Source organism: Saimiri boliviensis, chromosome 2, assembly GCF_048565385.1.
Source record: "Saimiri boliviensis isolate mSaiBol1 chromosome 2, mSaiBol1.pri, whole genome shotgun sequence".
NCBI lineage: Eukaryota > Metazoa > Chordata > Mammalia > Primates > Cebidae > Saimiri > Saimiri boliviensis.
This window is the reverse complement of record NC_133450.1, coordinates 145,355,697-145,372,597: the sequence shown is the minus strand read 5'-3', so window position 1 is coordinate 145,372,597 and position 16,901 is coordinate 145,355,697. Positions and strand designations below refer to the sequence as shown.

General features: G+C 44.8%; 1 protein-coding gene across 1 annotated transcript in view; it reads right to left on the bottom strand.

Moving 5' to 3' along the window:
* The window catches only part of LOC101042720 (guanine nucleotide-binding protein subunit alpha-14), a 206,389-nt gene extending 191,327 nt beyond the window's left edge, over window positions 1-15,062 (bottom strand). The window contains exon 1 of the mRNA XM_003920861.3: window positions 13,838-15,062. Coding sequence (XP_003920910.1) covers window positions 13,838-13,961 — 124 coding nt within the window. The 5' untranslated portion in view covers window positions 13,962-15,062. The remainder of the gene's footprint in view (window positions 1-13,837) is intronic.
* Between the last annotated feature and the right edge of the window lie 1,839 nt (window positions 15,063-16,901).

Sequence of the window (16,901 nt, the reverse complement as noted above, 5' to 3'; positions counted from 1 at the left end):
GGTCACTATTATGTTTTTAGCCTTCTGTATATATGACAGCCCACTATTCCAAGAAGTAACTCTTCTCAAGATCTCATATAAGACCACTTGAAATAGAACACAGTGGGCTGATGGCAATACACAGAGGTTTCTGTTCTAGCCTAATTTTAGCACTTAAATTGATTTAATGAAATTAAATACTATGTCAATAAATAGAGAAGTTTTTGCTTTATCTGGTAAGGAAAAAAGAGAAAAGTAAATTACCTGTATGCTTGAGTCTAAGGCTTATATCTATATAAATGAACATTTTTGAGGTTAAAATGCCTTTGCATTGATGTACATATTTACTGTGGTGGCATTTGTTTTTCTGAAAGTCTGTTTTCAAATCATAGCATCTCTCATAATCAATATTGCCTTAGAAACTAGGAAATTCAGCATGAAGACTCAGACTAACTCCTGGCCCTTCTGCCAATTAGCTACTAACCACCTGGCCCTGTGACATCTGCCCGAGTGCCCTCACTCCTCTGGACCTTGGTCAACCAATCCACAGAATAAAGGTTTGACTTGTATTTCTCAAACTCTGTGGGAAGGAACCGATTTTTAAATTTTTCCACCAGTTGAACTGATGGAAACTTCTTAGACTATTATATTTATGAAATGCAATAAACATACCCTGATGCCACAGCAATGTTAAATTGCTATAAAGTCTTCTAAACACTTATTCTCAATTTCTGTACTGCTTTTGTGTGTGCTGCTCAGCCTGGGTCCACATGTGCATTTTGAGTGGTATTGACTAAGACTACTAAGGGCTTACCACTAAATAGATTAGATGATTCTGCAAAAGATTAATCACCTTCATTTATTTGATTTTGATTAGTAATAAAATTAACATATATTTTTCAATTGCCCAGTAGCTGAGCAACAGAAACAAATATTCTGGGATGGGTTATTCAGAAAGGAAGATCTTCTTTATGGCAGATTCAAGAGAGAAGTGGCATGGATAACCCATCTCATGATAATTGACAACTGATCATCAATACAGAAGACGCCTTTCAGGCAAAACAATAAAAAAATACATTTTAGTTTTTTTCTCTCATTCATTAAAATAGCACGAAATATTAGAATTTGTCAATTTTTAAAAAGCATGAGTCCTTGACAACAAGGACTCTTTGGATGGAAATACCAGCCATCTTAATCCATTCTGTGTTATAAAGGAATAACTGAGGCTGGGTAATTTATAAAGAAAAGAGGTTTATTCGGGTCATTATTCTAATGGCTAGAAAGTTCAAAATTAAGCATTTGCATCTGATGAGGGCCTCAGGTTACTTCTACTCTTTTTTTTTTTTTTTTTTTTTTTTTTGAGACGGAGTTTCGCTCTTGTTACCCAGGCTGGAGTGCAATGGCGCAATCTCGGCTCACCGCAACCTCCGCCTCCTGGGTTCAAGCAATTCTCCTGCCTCAGCCTCCTGACTAGCTGGGATTACAGGCACGTGCCACCATGCCCAGCTAATTTTTTGTATTTTTAGTAGAGACGGGGTTTCACCATGTTGACCAGGATGGTCTCGATCTCTCGACCTCGTGATCCACCCGCCTCGGCCTCCCAAAGTGCTGGGATTACAGGCTTGAGCCACCGCGCCCGGCCGGTTACTTCTACTCTTAACGGAAGATGAAGGAGAGCTGGTGTGTGTAGAGATCACCTGGTAATAGAGTAAGCCAGAGAGAGGTATGGAAGTGCCAGGCTCTTTTGAACAATCAGCTCTCTCAAGAATAGAGAGAATAGAGTGCTAATCTATTCTCGAGGGATCCACCCCCACATCCTAAACACCTCTCATTAGACTCCACTTCCAACACTGGGGATCAAATTTCAACATGAGATTTGAAGGAGACAAACGTTCAAATCACAGCGCCAGCCAATGTTCCATGGAGGGTGAATTTTCAATGAGAAGACAGACATAGGATGGCTCTTATTAGAATATGCTTCCTCAGCACCACTAAATCCATTAATAGAAAGGTAATTAATGGTTATTAGCCATAAGATCATTGCAGTTTCTAGGAGCACAACCTTTTGAAGATCACATCCAAGTACAAGGATCTATGCAAACATGAACATTTGCTACTTTTTGAAACGATTCTTGCCATGGTAAAACATACACATGTGCTTCCTCTTCGTCCACCAGCCTGGCACTTTGGAGTGAATGCATAAAGACCCCTACAAATTACCTAGCTCATCCCTTAAAGTCCCTTCATCACATTGACAAGGGACAGATTTCTTCACCTTCAAGCAACAAAGTATTCTCTAGGCAGATCAGTCTCAGGTGCATCCTGGAAATCTGCTGAAAGCCCAGCGTGACGATCAGTGGCTGGCCAGCTCCTGAGCTCCAGGCCAATGCCATAAAGCAGAGGTTCTCAAACTGGAGTGTGTATCAGTATTACCTGGAGAGCTTATTAAAAAGCAGATTGCTGGCTCCACTCCACAAGCTCTACTTAAGAGAGTCAAGGTGGGGACTGAGAGTTTGCATTTCTAACAAGGTCCCAGGAGATGCTGATGCCAATGCTGCAGATCCTGGGAACACACTTTGAGAACCACCTGTAGAAAACATCTGATGACAGAATTCGAAAGACCTCAGAGGTCATCTGGTCCAAGCTTTTCATTTTACAGGTAAGGACCCTGGGGTTCAGAGGAAATGTCTTGCTCCTGGTCATACACCCAATAACTCAGAACCTCCCCTCACCAAAAATAAGAAACTTGGCTTCCAGAGCCTAAACATACTGCTCATCTCACGATACCAAGTTATGGCCACACATCAGACTGTCACTCTGAGAAGGAGTGCCAGCAGGAACGTCATGCTGTTGACCATTCTCTGCACGTGGCCTTCTGGAACATGCATGATAGTTCTCTCAGGACCTCACAATGGTAGGTGAATGGCCCGAGCCCAGAGAGCAGATTGGCAGCACAGTAGGAACTACTTCTTGGATCTGGGGAAAGGGGAGGTAGAAGAGCGACGGACTCAAAACATGTTGACTGGTGATGTTTACAGCTCCCGGAGTAACAACTTCTTGAAGAAAAGAAATAGTTCCCATTAAGAGGTACTGGGTCATGAACTAACCAGATTTCTGCTGGCTTGAACTTTCAGCTTCCTAAATCTTACCACTTTTCACTGTTCTTTGCTATTAATTTCCTTTTTTGTTCCACAATTCCGAGAATAACACTGTCTCATTTACCTTGACTCTCGTTACAATGGACTCTTTAAACCTAAGAACCACACACTGAAAAGGAAAAACAAAAACAGATCTGGCTGTTCTAGCCCCTGAAACCTACAGTGGCCATTAATTAAGTAAATGTTGACTTCACGTCACCCATCAACTTCAGAGAAAATTTAAATTTTGCAAAATTCAAACCACATGTGGAATGAATTTCTATATCCTATCAGCAACCTCATAAGTAATTTTCTTAAATTAAAAAGTATATTTTAACTTGTTCATCTATTATTAAAATTGTTGAGCTCAGTGCAGTGGCTCATGCCTGTAACTCCAATGACTCTGGAGGCTGAGGTAGGATGGTCGCTTGAGGCCAGGAGTTCAAAACCAGCCTGGGCAACAGCAAGACCCCATCTCCCAAGAAATGTTCAAAACTTAGCCAGGTGTGGTGGCATGCCTGTACTCCCAGCTACTCAGGAGGCTGAGGTGGGAGGATTGCTTGATCCCAGGAGGTCAAGCCTTCAGTGAACCATGAAAAGAAAAATGGTTTTTGTTGTTATTAATACTAAGAGTACCAGTAGGAGTCATGTCACATAGGCAATACTTTTGTGTTCACCTTTTAGAAAACTTAAGCTTTGATTGCTCCTCTGTTTTATATGCAAAAGTTTATTCAGAAAAAAAATTGGAAGATCAATATTAAATATCAAATGTAGTCTTATAATGAAGTAATAACAGGACTCTCTAAATGAGCACTTGCTTGTTCTATCTGTAACATGGGTATCAACATGTACTCATGGAAGAATATTTCATATCTGATAGTCAACTAGCCTATCTCATTTCAGATTGGTCAAGTATCATTCTGATTTTCCGTGTTCACACTGTACCATCCAGCCATTATTAAAACATTGCACCAGGCACAAAACTGGTTCAGATGCCAGGGTACAGGAACAAGATAGCACAACCCCACTCTCAGAGAGCCTGCAATCTAGTTGGGTGGCAGATGAGCCAACAAGTAAAAAACAAGAATATCAGGTCAATTCCAAGATAACAGCTATGAAGAAATAAAACCAGGTTATAGAACCAGGCAAGTAAGAGTAAATGGTGCAAAGACGATTTCAGTAGTGTGATCTGGAAAGGTCTTGTCAAGAGATAAACTTTTGAGCTGAGATGTGAAGATAAGGAAGAAACAGCCATGAATGTGGAACAAGAGTGGGGAACAGAAAAGAATGTTCCAGACAGAAAAAAAGAGCAAGCTTAAAGACCCAAAGTTAACAAATGTTGCATTCAAAGAACACAAAGAAGGTGAGTTTGGCTTCAGCCCAGTGAACCAGTGGGAGAATGACCCTATGTGCATTCTGAGAGGGAAGAAGGCATTTGGCATTTATTCTAAGTGCACGTAAAAGACACTGAATTTAAGCAAAGTGATAATATAATCTAAGTTTTTAAATAGACCATAGACAGGCAAATATGGACAATGGGAAATCAAGGGGATATTGCAATAATGCAGGCGAATTGCAGCTTTGGATAGGGGAAGAAGGGGTGGGATTTGGCAAATGTTTAACACCAGAGACAATGATGGCAGATGGGCTGTGGGAGTTTCCTGGGATAATAGGATACATGTGTGAAATTTTCATAGCCCTGTAGAATAAAGGCATGATTTAAAAAAAACAAATTCAAGAAACTAACTGGAACAATATTAAATATACCTTAATAAAGACATCTGCCTCCTTTTCATGATTCCATTGTCTGAAAGCTTACATTTAATTTTTCTTTGAGTTTGCTTTGACCAATTCATTTAGAAAAAGCTATTTAATGGAAAATCTCACATTTTTGTAGATTTTTGTGGTTTGGGACTGCCTAGCATCTGAGCACTTATCTTCTAGGGGAAGAATTCCAAGAAAGGTAGGAGGCAGCCCACCCCCCTTTCTCTGTGGTGGAAAGCTAAGGTTGGCACAATTTTATTTAACAAGCACCTAAAATAAATAGCACTGACTATATCCCAAGCACTATTCTAAACACTCTAAAAATCATGACTCATTTAATTCTCATAATAGTACCTAATTGGGTTGTTATTCACCTTTAACAGATGAAGAAACTAGTGTATATTCAAGGATGTATACAGCATTATCAGTGGCAGAGCCTGTATTTTAAGCCCAGCAAGACTGGCTCCAAAGAACATGCTCCTAACCACTATGTCACACTGCCTCCCCGCAACAACCTGGTAGTTGGGCACAGACAGAAATCCAAGGTTTTGAAGTGACACCAGGGTGCAGAAGATGGTCACGGGATTTGCAGCATGCTGTGAATATAAATGTCTAACAGCAGCAGCAGCAGTGACTGGCAGGGTGGTGGAGTCCGCTGGCTGTGTCCTTGACAGCCTTGTCTGGTACTAGTGTTTGCTATGTCCAGAGTCCCTTAAATCCTGCCTTTTGCTGAGCCTCCTCTCCAATTTCCATTAATTCTATTTCCTGCTTCCACTCCAATAAATTATTTCTCCCTGCTTACACGGTCTACAACCAAGAATCTTGGCCAGCACAGCTAATTTACCCATCAGCAGAGAGCCAGTCTTCATGAATGTCAGGGCTCTTGCAGAGGCTTTTGCTGTCTCTTCCAACTTTAGAGCCTTTGGATTTCTGCTAGCACATTTTCTTCCTCTAACAGTGTCTGCAGCTGTGGCTACTGGTTCACAGGGATCCCAATCCCCGGCCATCTGCACTCAGGTGACAGTCATGTCTGTGATGCATGTTCCCTGGCCACAACTGATTGATCCAGGAGTGTACCCTGATGCCCCAACCTGGCTATAAAGGTCGTCAGCTAAGAGGGCTCTCAAGCTTGGAAGGGAATGGAGTCAAGTCCTGCTGATGGCTGTGCCTGGAGAAGAGTACCCTAACCCAACTGCCCTGGAACTTGCTCTTTCTCATTTTTTACTATTCAAATCCTCTTCAAATTCCATGAGATGCCCTGGTGATAGTCCTTCCAATAAATTTTCGTCTCCTCTTTGAATTTCAACCATCTTTAGTATCACTGTAGCTTTGCTACAGTAATTCACTGAAAATCCCTCTCTGATGTCCCAACATCATGACCTCCCTTCATATAGCCCTACAGATGGGAGTTGTTACAGTGGTATTTTCCTCTTGTGGTTTAGGTATCATGGGAAATGAGAAAGCAAAAGATGACAGAGACCACAAGACATCTTAAAAATTTAAAAAAAAAAAAAAAAAGACTATTCGAGGCTTAAGACTTTTCATTTACATTGATTTTTGCCAAACTCCACTGGCAGATTTTTCTACTTTATATCTGCCCACAGCTTAAGACTTATTAAAGCCTCAAAAATTTCATCCTCTACGCCGGGCGCGGTGGCTCAAGCCTGTAATCCCAGCACTTTGGGAGGCCGAGGTGGGTGGATCACGAGATCAAGAGATCGAGACCATCCTGGTCAACATAGTGAAACCCCGTCTCTACTAAAAATACAAAAAATTAGCTGGGCATGGTGGCGCGTGCCTGTAATCCCAGCTACTCAGGAGGCTGAGGCAGGAGAATTGCCTGAATCCAGGAGGCGGAGGTTGCAGTGAGCCGAGATCGCGCCATTGCACTCCAGCCTGGGTAACAAGAAGAAACTCTGTCTCAAAAAAAAAAAAAAAAAAAAAAAAAAAAAAAAAAAAAAAAATTTCGTCCTCTAATGAGATGATTTAGCACCTTGATTCTTTAGGTACTTGGATAGTGTACTAGTAATTGATCTGAATTAGGGACTTGATATCTTTTTTTGAAGTGGCTTCAACTTTTTTTTTTTTTAAAGATACAGTTCTCCACTAAAAGGAACCAGAGCCCCTGTGAGAAATGGCTGCTTTCCTCCCCAGCTGGGGAAGCACTGGTACAAGATGAGTCTGGGGCAAACAAGGAAATGCTCAAAAAAAAAAAAAAGAAAAAAAATGGCAGAGGCATGCCACAGTGACACAGGAGCCAGCCTCAAGGCGATCTCATTGCACAAATCGGGCAGAATTTGAGCACCAAAATGATTAAGAATTGTAATGAAGTAAAACTCATTGAGGGGGGGAAAAAAAAAACTAGGGATTCATGAATTTGCATGGATAATAAAGAAACAAGTGAACAGGAGCAAAGGTAAGACCATTGCAGTAGAGCATCAAGTGCCAACTGGTAAATGTGGACAGAGTGCTAGAGTTGGAAAATCATTCTGCAGACACCATGTTATAGATTAGATCAGGTGGAAACCATCAATGGCTCCGAAATCTAAAGAGACATTTTGACACGAAGCAGGGTGTTTACATGGCCTTATAAAGTGTCTCTCCACAAAATTATGTTACAGTGGATAAACAGACATCTTAACCAGGCCATCAGCTTTAACATCAGCACTAAGGGGCAGAGGGACATGGTGTGCCTCCAGATGCCATCCCCGAAGGACACAACAGCACATATCCAGTGTTCCAGCCAGAAAAGCACCGTTGGAATCTCTAATCATAAGAACATCGCCAGTTAAATCCCAAATGAGAAATCATCTGTTAAAAAAAGGGAGAGGGGACTGTATTTTTCAAAAATTCAATGTCATAGAAGCAATGACTTTGTGGAAAAGTTCCAGATTAAAGAAACTAAAAGGATATGAGGACCAAATGCCATCCCTGAGCCTCCCCTGGACTCTGTACTGGAGGTGGGGGACACCGTTAAGGGCAACCTTTGTGGGTTTGGGGTCAACCTCCAAAACTGGGATATGGATGACAGATTCGACACACACATTGCATCCAAGTTAAACATACTGACATTTCATAAGTGTACTGTGCTTATGTAAGAGATTACCCCTATTTTTAGAAAAACACACTGAAGTGTTTAGGGAAAAAGACCACAACACACACAACTTACCCTCAAACACTGCCAACGGAAAAGGGCATACCTGTGTTGTTTGTGCTATTCTTATTTATTCTTATTCGTACAAATTCTTTATAAATTTTAAATCACTTTCAAATAAGAAGTAAAAATAATAATAAAAAAAAAGACTTGGAGAAGGAGATTGACTGCAAAGGCACAGGGAATTTTCTAGGATGGTGGAAGTGTTTCTAGATTGTGTTCATACATTTGTCAAAACTCACCAAAGTGTACGCTTAAGCCTGGTGACTTATTGTATTCAATAAAGATGATTTGCAAAGGTGCAAACAGTAAAAGTTCATGATTTCAAATGGTTCTGTATTCATTTAAGGGTAGACAGAAGAGTGGGTATGTGCATCTGCCTCTTGAAAGGCCTCAGGAACTGCTGTGTTATGGATCGAAGCAAGCTGTCTAGTGAGATTGGTTTGCTCCAGCCAGGATGAACAGAAGCCACAGACAAAACCACACAATCCTCCTTTCTGAAGCATATTATGGCAAAAAAGTAAGCATTTTTATATTGATGTCCATTTTATAATGACCACAATACTCACATAACTGGTTAAAATAAAACAGGCCAGGCACAGTGGCTCATGCCTGTAATCCCAGCACTTTGGGAGGCTGAGGCAGGGGGATCACTTGAGGTCAGGAGTTCAAGACCAGCCTGGCCAACATGGTGAAATCCCATCTCTACTAAAAATATAAAAATAAGCCAGGTGTGGTGGGGAATGCCTGTAATCCCAGCTACTTATGAGGCTGAGGCAGGAGAATCACTTGAACCTGGGAGGTGTAGGTTGCAGGGAACCATGATTGCACCATTGCACTCCAGCCTGGGTGACAGAGCATGACTCTGTCTCAAAACAAACCAACAAATGAAATAAAATAAAACATAAAAACTCAGTGAAATCTGGCCCCCAGGGATCCTTCATATGATCCCAAATCCTAAGAACACCATTTACTGTCCTCAGAAGTTTCCCCAGATGGTGAGGAGAGTTTGTGTAATCTCTCAACCTAGCCCCCACATGCAAACAATGGTTTCCATCTTACCCTCCCCCTATTTCAAGGCCCACTGAGATGATGCCTTCTCCATAGGCTCCCCCTTTATGTTCTGCCTGTTCCACCCCTTAATCTGTTAAGCTTTTATGACCATCTTCCTCATAAAAGCTATTTGTGAACTGTCCTTCTCCAACTCAGCCCTTGGGAAGAAATCTTTGCACCAAGCACTGGCACCTTAGAAAAGCCTGCTGCATTGCACTAAGCTCAGACACAGGAATATGGGCATATTTACCATTTCATTCCTTTTCTTCTTCACAGAGTAGGAAGGTGTTGTCACTTTTTTTTTTTTTTTCAGACGGAATTTCACTCTTACTGTCCAGGCTTGAGTGCAATAGTGTGATCTTGGCTCACCGCAACCTCTGCCTCCCGGATTCAAGTGATTCTCCTGCCTCAGCCTCCTGAGTAGCTGGGATTATAGGCATGCACCACCACACCCAGATAATTTTGTATTTTTAGTAGAGATGGAGTTTCTTCATGTTGGTCAGGCTTGTCTCAAACTCCTGACCTCAGGTGATTAGCCCACCTCAGCCTCCCAAAGTGCTGCAATTACAGGCGTGAGCCACCGCACCCGGCCAGTGCTGTCACTTTCTACCATGAAATTCACACTATTCATACCATTTTCTGGAATGGACTTCCTGCCCAGGAACATGACAGCTAATTCTAAAATGGGATTTTGTTATAACCAATCCAATAAAACTTTTTGGGACCCTGATTTTCAACTCTTTGGTGTAAGTAGGAAGAGGGATTTTAAAATCAGTTTATGGCTCAGAAAACACTAAAGGAAACTCAAAGCAAAACATTTCTGTTAAAGCACTACCAGGACAACATAGACAATCTTCTATGCATCCCACAGTTAGTCAACTCAATGGAAAAGGACACCTCTCGAGGGCCTGAAAATACTCAAACTGAGTGATGATAGCTGCCACTGAGCACTATCATCCAAAGCCCAGAGAAGTCAGTCCACAGCTAAGAAACTGCAGGGCTAGGGTTCAAACTCAGGCTGACTGGCCTAACAATCTACATTTTTCATCTCTGCACCAGGGTTTCTGACTGAATTTAGTCCTCCTGACAAAGTTTATATGTTGAAATCCCAGCCACTAGTAACCTCAGAATGTAACTGTATTTGAAGATAATGTCTTTAAAGAGGTGATTAAGATAAAATGAGCAGGACCCTAATACAATAGGAACTGGTGTCTTAGAAGAAGAGGAAGTGGCCGGGCACAGTGGCTCACACCTATAATCCCAGCAACTTTGGGAAGTTGAGGCAGAGGGATCGTTTGAGCCCAGCATTGGCAACACAAACTAAGAAAAATAAAAATAAGCCCAGCATGGTGGCTCACGCCTTAATACCAACTACTCAGGAGACTGGTGGGAGGATTGCTTGAGCCCAGGAGGTCAAGGCTGTAGGAAACCATGACTGTACTACTGAACTCCAACCTGAAGAGTGTCAGAAAGAAGAAGAAAGGATCGGGGAGGGGGAGGAAGTGGGGAGAGGTGGGAGGAGAGGATGGAAGGAGGAGGAGGAGCAGGAGATGACACAGGGATGTGCATGCCCAGAAAAAAGGCCATGTGAGGCCACAGGGAGAAGGCAGCTGTCTGCAAGCCAAGGAGAGAGGCCTCCGGAAAAACCAAACCTGCCAAGCCAAAACACTGCTCTTGGACTTCCAGCTACATAACTGTCAAAAAATTAATTTCCTTTGCTTAAGCCTCCCAGTCTGTGGTATTTTGTTATGGCAGCCCTAGCAAACTAATTCAGCCAGCATCTGTTAAATACCAATTCCTCTTCCTTCCAGGGAGCTCCAAGGTGAGGGCTGCATCCAAAATTAAGACAGTAAACCCAATTAACAAGCCACTTCACCAATGTACATTTAACATGAAAATCAATCCAAGATCTCATTTTCCCTTAATAGCTATTGTCCTGACGCTCTCTCCCCACACTGATCAGTACTCATCAATGTTCTTATCAGAACTCCTCTTTGTCCTTTCATCCAAGAAACTGGTAAATTTCTTTCTACTAAATTTAACCATCGTCTTTATTTTCTCCATCTCTTGCTGATGAGAAGGAGTCATGCCAACATCTTGCAATTATTAGTCTTAACCAAACAACAGCTTTTATCTTTCCCTGGTAGACACTGACCCATGCTTTTATTAAGCAGAAACAGGACAATGCACTTTAGAAACATCCTCAAATCATTTTGTTGCAAAAGCATGCTTCATTGTGAAAGAGCTGGTGGCTTTTGGGGTCATTCCATGCTCCACAAAAGGATCTCAAACTCCCATTTGCAAAGTGTAGTTTTTAACAGAGGCTCCTGAACAGTGGATGCTCTAATCCACCCACTAGAGAGATGGGTGGATTTTTCAGCCAGACTGCATGACTTCAGACAAAACAGCACATACCCTTCCCCAGTCTCTGTTTCTTCTGAGTCACTGGCTCTTCCTTAACTTGAGAAGCAGAAATGGAGCCGTGCCCCAGTACTCTATCAACTGAAATAAATCAGAGGTTTTGAAGTCCATCCCTGGAGTTCTGAACAGCTCCCTGTGGTTTGGAAACTGTATTTTTCACAGGAAAGTTTTCACTAAGGGCATGTGCTAGTTACGACTCGGCAAGATGAAAATGGGGGTTTTGGGAGGTCAGACAGTGCCTCAAGGGGGTGTTGGAGCAAGGGCCTGGGGAGATGAAGACACTGGGTCACCCTGATTAATGTGACTTTGAGGGCAAACAATTTACCTACAAACACTCCTCGCCTAGTTTGTGTGTACATGCAAGCATTTTACATCAAACAAACAGGCTTATTACCAACACAGTACGGCTCAGCTGACTGCATAACTTTTCATACAAAACGCCAGCATTTGTCAAGCTCCTGGTATATTCTGGATACTATACTCCCTACACTGACACAAATCAAAGCACTGCAAAATGAAATAGGGTTCAGCCTGCACTTAAAAAGAAAAAAGCACATATACAACTAAACCCCCTGTTTGTGGGACTTGGGGCAAAAGTACAAAGCCCCCACCCCATAATTATTTTTGAGTGTTAAGCTAACAAACTGTCAAGTATTCCTCCTCCCTTGACAAAAGTCGCTTTATAATACCCTAGAAGGACAGGGACAATTTAGAATTTTCAGATCCTTCAAAGTTATGGGCCAGACACAGAAATAGCCCTAGCCAACAAACAGAGCCCCTTCCCTTCCCCACCCAGGCTCCCCCTCTCGTAGTGGGGCCTCCTGGGCACCCATGGGGCCTCCCTCCACTCCTATCCACCCCACACTTCCAAACTTTTATGCCCCAGCAAACAACTGCCCCTTTGTGCGCTCCCCAGGAATCAGGTCTGCTCTCCTTTCTAGAGCTCAGGCCTTAGAAGCTGGCATGGAGCTCTTTGGGCTGGGTATTCCATCCAGGTCTTGGGAGGACGGGGGCAGCGTAGACTCTGGGTAGCCAGCCCCCACTGGACCTAGACTTCCAGCTCTGTGGGAAGGGGCACACACCCCCTCATTCCAGAAGACCAGACTGGGTCCTTTAAACCCAGGGGATAAGGGTAAGGGGGTTCTTCCCGGCATGTCTGAAGGCCATACTGGCCGAGAGCCTTCTCTATATACTACACTAACTACATCAACTTTGTCTTTCCTTGAAGCTTTCTGGGAGAGTGATCCCTACACAAGGAATAAAGATGAATACATCAAGAGACAGATGGTATAAGAGGATTCCTGTTCGAAAGGGATGAAAGAAAAAAGTTGACATCTTTGCGGCTATCTAGAAAAAAAGTGACAGCTAATATTACGGTCTGAAAGATAGAAAAGGTAAAATATTCCTCAAACAGCAAATGTGTTGACAGCATTCTAGAAAGTCTGAGGAGGTAGGATCCTTGCCTTATGGCATAATGTGAGCAAACCGTAAACTGTTCTCTTTCTATTTGAAAGTGGATGTCCTATCCAGACCTTTGCGGAGAGGCAAAAGGAGCTGGATGAAGACGGGGCAGAGGCACCTGAGCAGCCAAGCTGAATCCTAGGGTGTGGACACTCTGCGTCAGGCTGGGCAAGGGAGGTTCGGGTCTGCTGCAAACAGAAAGGCCTGGCCAAAGGGACCCATGGGAGGCAGGCGTGGGAGCTCACAGTCAGAGGAGCGGCCATCGGCCTGGGCTTCCCCCCCGCAACTGACCTATTATCTGCTTTGCCTTTGCTCAATCAGGGCAAGTTGGTCAGTTCTCCAGGCCTCCATGTTTTAATTCTCTAAAAAAGGGCTATCACCTGCCTGCATCACCAGCTGGTGATGCCCATAAGAACCTAGCACGGCCTGGCACATGTAAGTACTCAAGATGCTTCATCTAGAACTCAAAGAGTGCGGGTCAGAGCTAGCGCTGAACCCAAGATGTAGGTCAGGCAGTTCCTCCACCACAGATCCCCAAGCTGGTTGTGCTGCAGGCGGAGGTGTGGACAGGGTTTTGGGGAGAGGGGCACACCGGAACACATGGGGTACAGCGGTCAAGAGGTCGTGTTACGGTTCCCTGTCCTGTTTGGGGGCAGGGGAAGGGGTGCTTTTTGCAAGTCGCCCAGCCAGAGATGGAAAGAACAGGCGCCTAACGCCCCAAGTTGCTAGCATCAGTGAGCTCCGAGGGCGATAAGGAGGAAGCCGCCTGCCCGCCGCTGGGCTACGGTAGGGCCGCGCGAGTCCGGGGCAGTGGAACGGCCGGGAGGGGAACGCCCGACTCGCGGGGGTCGGAGACGCAGCCACTCACCCAGCAGCAGCAGCTTGAGCTCGCGGCGCGCGTCCTTCTTGTCCCGACGAAGCTGCCGCTCGATCTCCGCGCTGATGCGCTGCGACTCCTTCTCCTCCGCGGACAGGCAGCAGCAGCTGGCCATGGTGCGCTCAGCTCGGCACCCGACGGGGCGACGCGGCCCAGAGCACTCGAATCCTCCGCCCGGCCGCTCTCCCGGCTGGCACGCGATGGGCACAGGGATGTCGAGAGAAAAGGCGGGGGCCAATTTGAGCTTTAGAATTAGAGGCCTCGACCTCCGAGTTTCAATCCCCCCTCGAAGGTGGGCGCTGAGGTGGGGGCGAATCCCGAGCGCTGGGAACGCTCGAGTGCACCCCGGATCCGGGCTCCACCCGCCTCACTCCAACTCTGAGGAGGAGGAAGGCGAGTCGAAAGGTTGGGAGCGTTGCTGGCCTCGGGAAGATGCGCGCGCCCCTTGGCACGGGAGTCGGACAGCAGTCAGGGTGCGCGGACAACAGTTGGAACGTCGGTGCTCCGAGAAGAATGGGATCTCCTGGGCCCAGGGGTGTCCCAGGCGGGAGGTAGGCGCGGCGTGGGTTGGAGGCAAAGGACCTGGCTGGCCTTTGCCTGGAAAGTTTCGAAAACCTCAGTAGTGACCGCAGACTAAGACCAAGCGGAAAGGTCCCGCTGGCGCTTGTGGCTCTAAGTGGCAGGAGGGGGCGGAGCGTCTCGAACCTGCAGCCCTGGCGTCTGCCGGACTTAGCCTTCTGGGTACTCCAAGCCGAAGGCTCCTGGAAGCCAAAGTGGATGAGCAGGGAGCCGGGGGCGCAGAGCTGGGGATGGGGGCTGGCGTCTGAGGGAGCAGCCCCCACACTTGCCTCCCTGGCTGGGGCGTCCCGGCCGAGGTTTGCTGCAACCTGCGCGCTCTGGCCGCCAGGCCCCAGGTTCCGACAGGTGAGTGAGTTTCACCAACTCCCTCGCTCGGAGAAGATGGCAGCAGGCTGGAAGAGGAGCGGCGCCAAGCGTCTGCGGCGAGACACAAAACCCCGAGGTCTCCACTGGGGCCTGAAGTGGAGGCTTGCCCACCAGCTTCACCACCTCGCACGCCCGGCTTTCCTAGTCCGACCCTTCCGCTTCCCCGACCCCCCCGCCCAGCTCGGGTTTGACCAAAGCCTTTGGTCAGCTCGGCAATTTGCCGGTAAAGTGGCTGGGCCTGAGCCTACTGGCTCTGAAGGGGAAGGAGCGGCCGCTGGGTTCAATTACAAGAGAAGCGCAAGATCCCGGAGTAAATATCCTCTCGGCCTCCGGACGAGGGGGCTGGGGAGAAATGGAACGGCTGGCTGCTTTGCATTTTATGATGGGAAAGACACCTGCTTTGTAGAAACTGCTGACACGTTCCTGGTAGCACCTGGCAAGTTCCCTGCCCAGCCCTGAAGCCTGACAGCCGTCTTGCGATTGTGGCCACACTGACACCTTGGCCCGGATCCTGGAACGTCTCGGTCAAGTTTGAGCTGCAGTAATAAAAACTTAAAAGTTAAAAAGCGCCTCTTTGTACTTAAAGGACACGACAGAATGCATATTACAACATCTGACTTTTGCCTGTGTAGATTTTAATGCAGAAAAGGGAAGGTGGAGAGAGGGGATCCTCTTGGCCACATCAATGAATATTCTTTCCTTCTCAAGTCAGTATAGGCCGTTTATGTGCTAATGGGGCGTTAGGGAATTAGCTAATGCTTTCTCTACTAAGAGCAGGCATAAATCCCTTTCATTTAAGTAGCATGTATTTTATCAATTCAAACTGAGGAGCACATTGAGTGGAAAGGTATGTGTCATATAAAGAACTTGTTATCATGATGCTATCTGGCTGCATGTTGTTATTATTTTGCAGTTTAAACGTAGAGAGGCGGGGCACAGCGGCTCACACCTGTAATCCCATCAATTTGGGAGGCTGAGGCGGGCGAATCACGAGGTCAAAAGACAATCCTGGCGAATCACGAGGTCAAAAGACAATCCTGGCCAATATGGTGAAACCCTGTCTCTACTTAAAAAAATACAAAAATTACCTGGACGTGGTGGCGCGCACCTGTAGTCCCCGCTACTCGGGAGGCTGAGGCAGGAGAAGCGCTTGAACCGAGGAGCCAGAGGTTGCAGTGAGCCGAGATCGGGCCACTGCACTCCAGCCTGGCGATAGAATGAGGCTCCATCTCACACACACACACACACACACACACACACACACACACACACACACACACAAAGGGAAAGAAACGTAGAGGAATCGGGCATTAAAAACGTGCATACATTCTTCAATGTGTGACTATTTTAGTTTCCTTGCAGGCATAAATTGACAGTAACAGTGACCCCTACAGGAAAACTCCTGGACGTTTCAAATTTGATCTTTGGCAGTAGCCCGAATTTGACCTTCTTAGTAACCCTTTTCTTCTCTCTTAGCTCTTATAGATTCATTTACAAGTTGAGAATAAGATCTCTTGGCTTCTCAAAGTAATGGTTGCATCATAATTATTATTGTTTAAAAATTATAAAATTGTTATTTTTAAATGATTAAAACTAGGGCAATTTTGAACTCTAAATTAACTGTAATTACTGATGCTGACCTATTAGGCTTAAAGTTGCTAAGATTTCAAAAAAAGCTATGAAACATGTTGATTATGGCAAATCTGTACAACTTTCCTGAGCTCCTCAGCTTGGCAGTATATATCTGAAGCCTTAGATATGTCCATCCCCTTTGGCCAAGTAACTTTCTTCCTTAAGAAATAACTAGAAAGAAGCCTCATGATTTATGTACAAAGGTTTTATTGCCAATACAGCAACAAAAACTCACAACCTAAATGCCTAACAACAGAGATCACTTAAATTAGGGTTTCTCCATGCAATGAGATATTTTAGAGACATTAAACATGTGGATATGTGATGAATAAATATGTGAATAACAAATTTGGAGAAAAACCTCAAAATACATTGAATGAAAAAGGCAAGATTCAAAAATATAAAGAGTATGATAAGATTTTAGTATGAGAATACACATACACATTTCTAAGAGACTAAAGGAACACACATCAAAAAG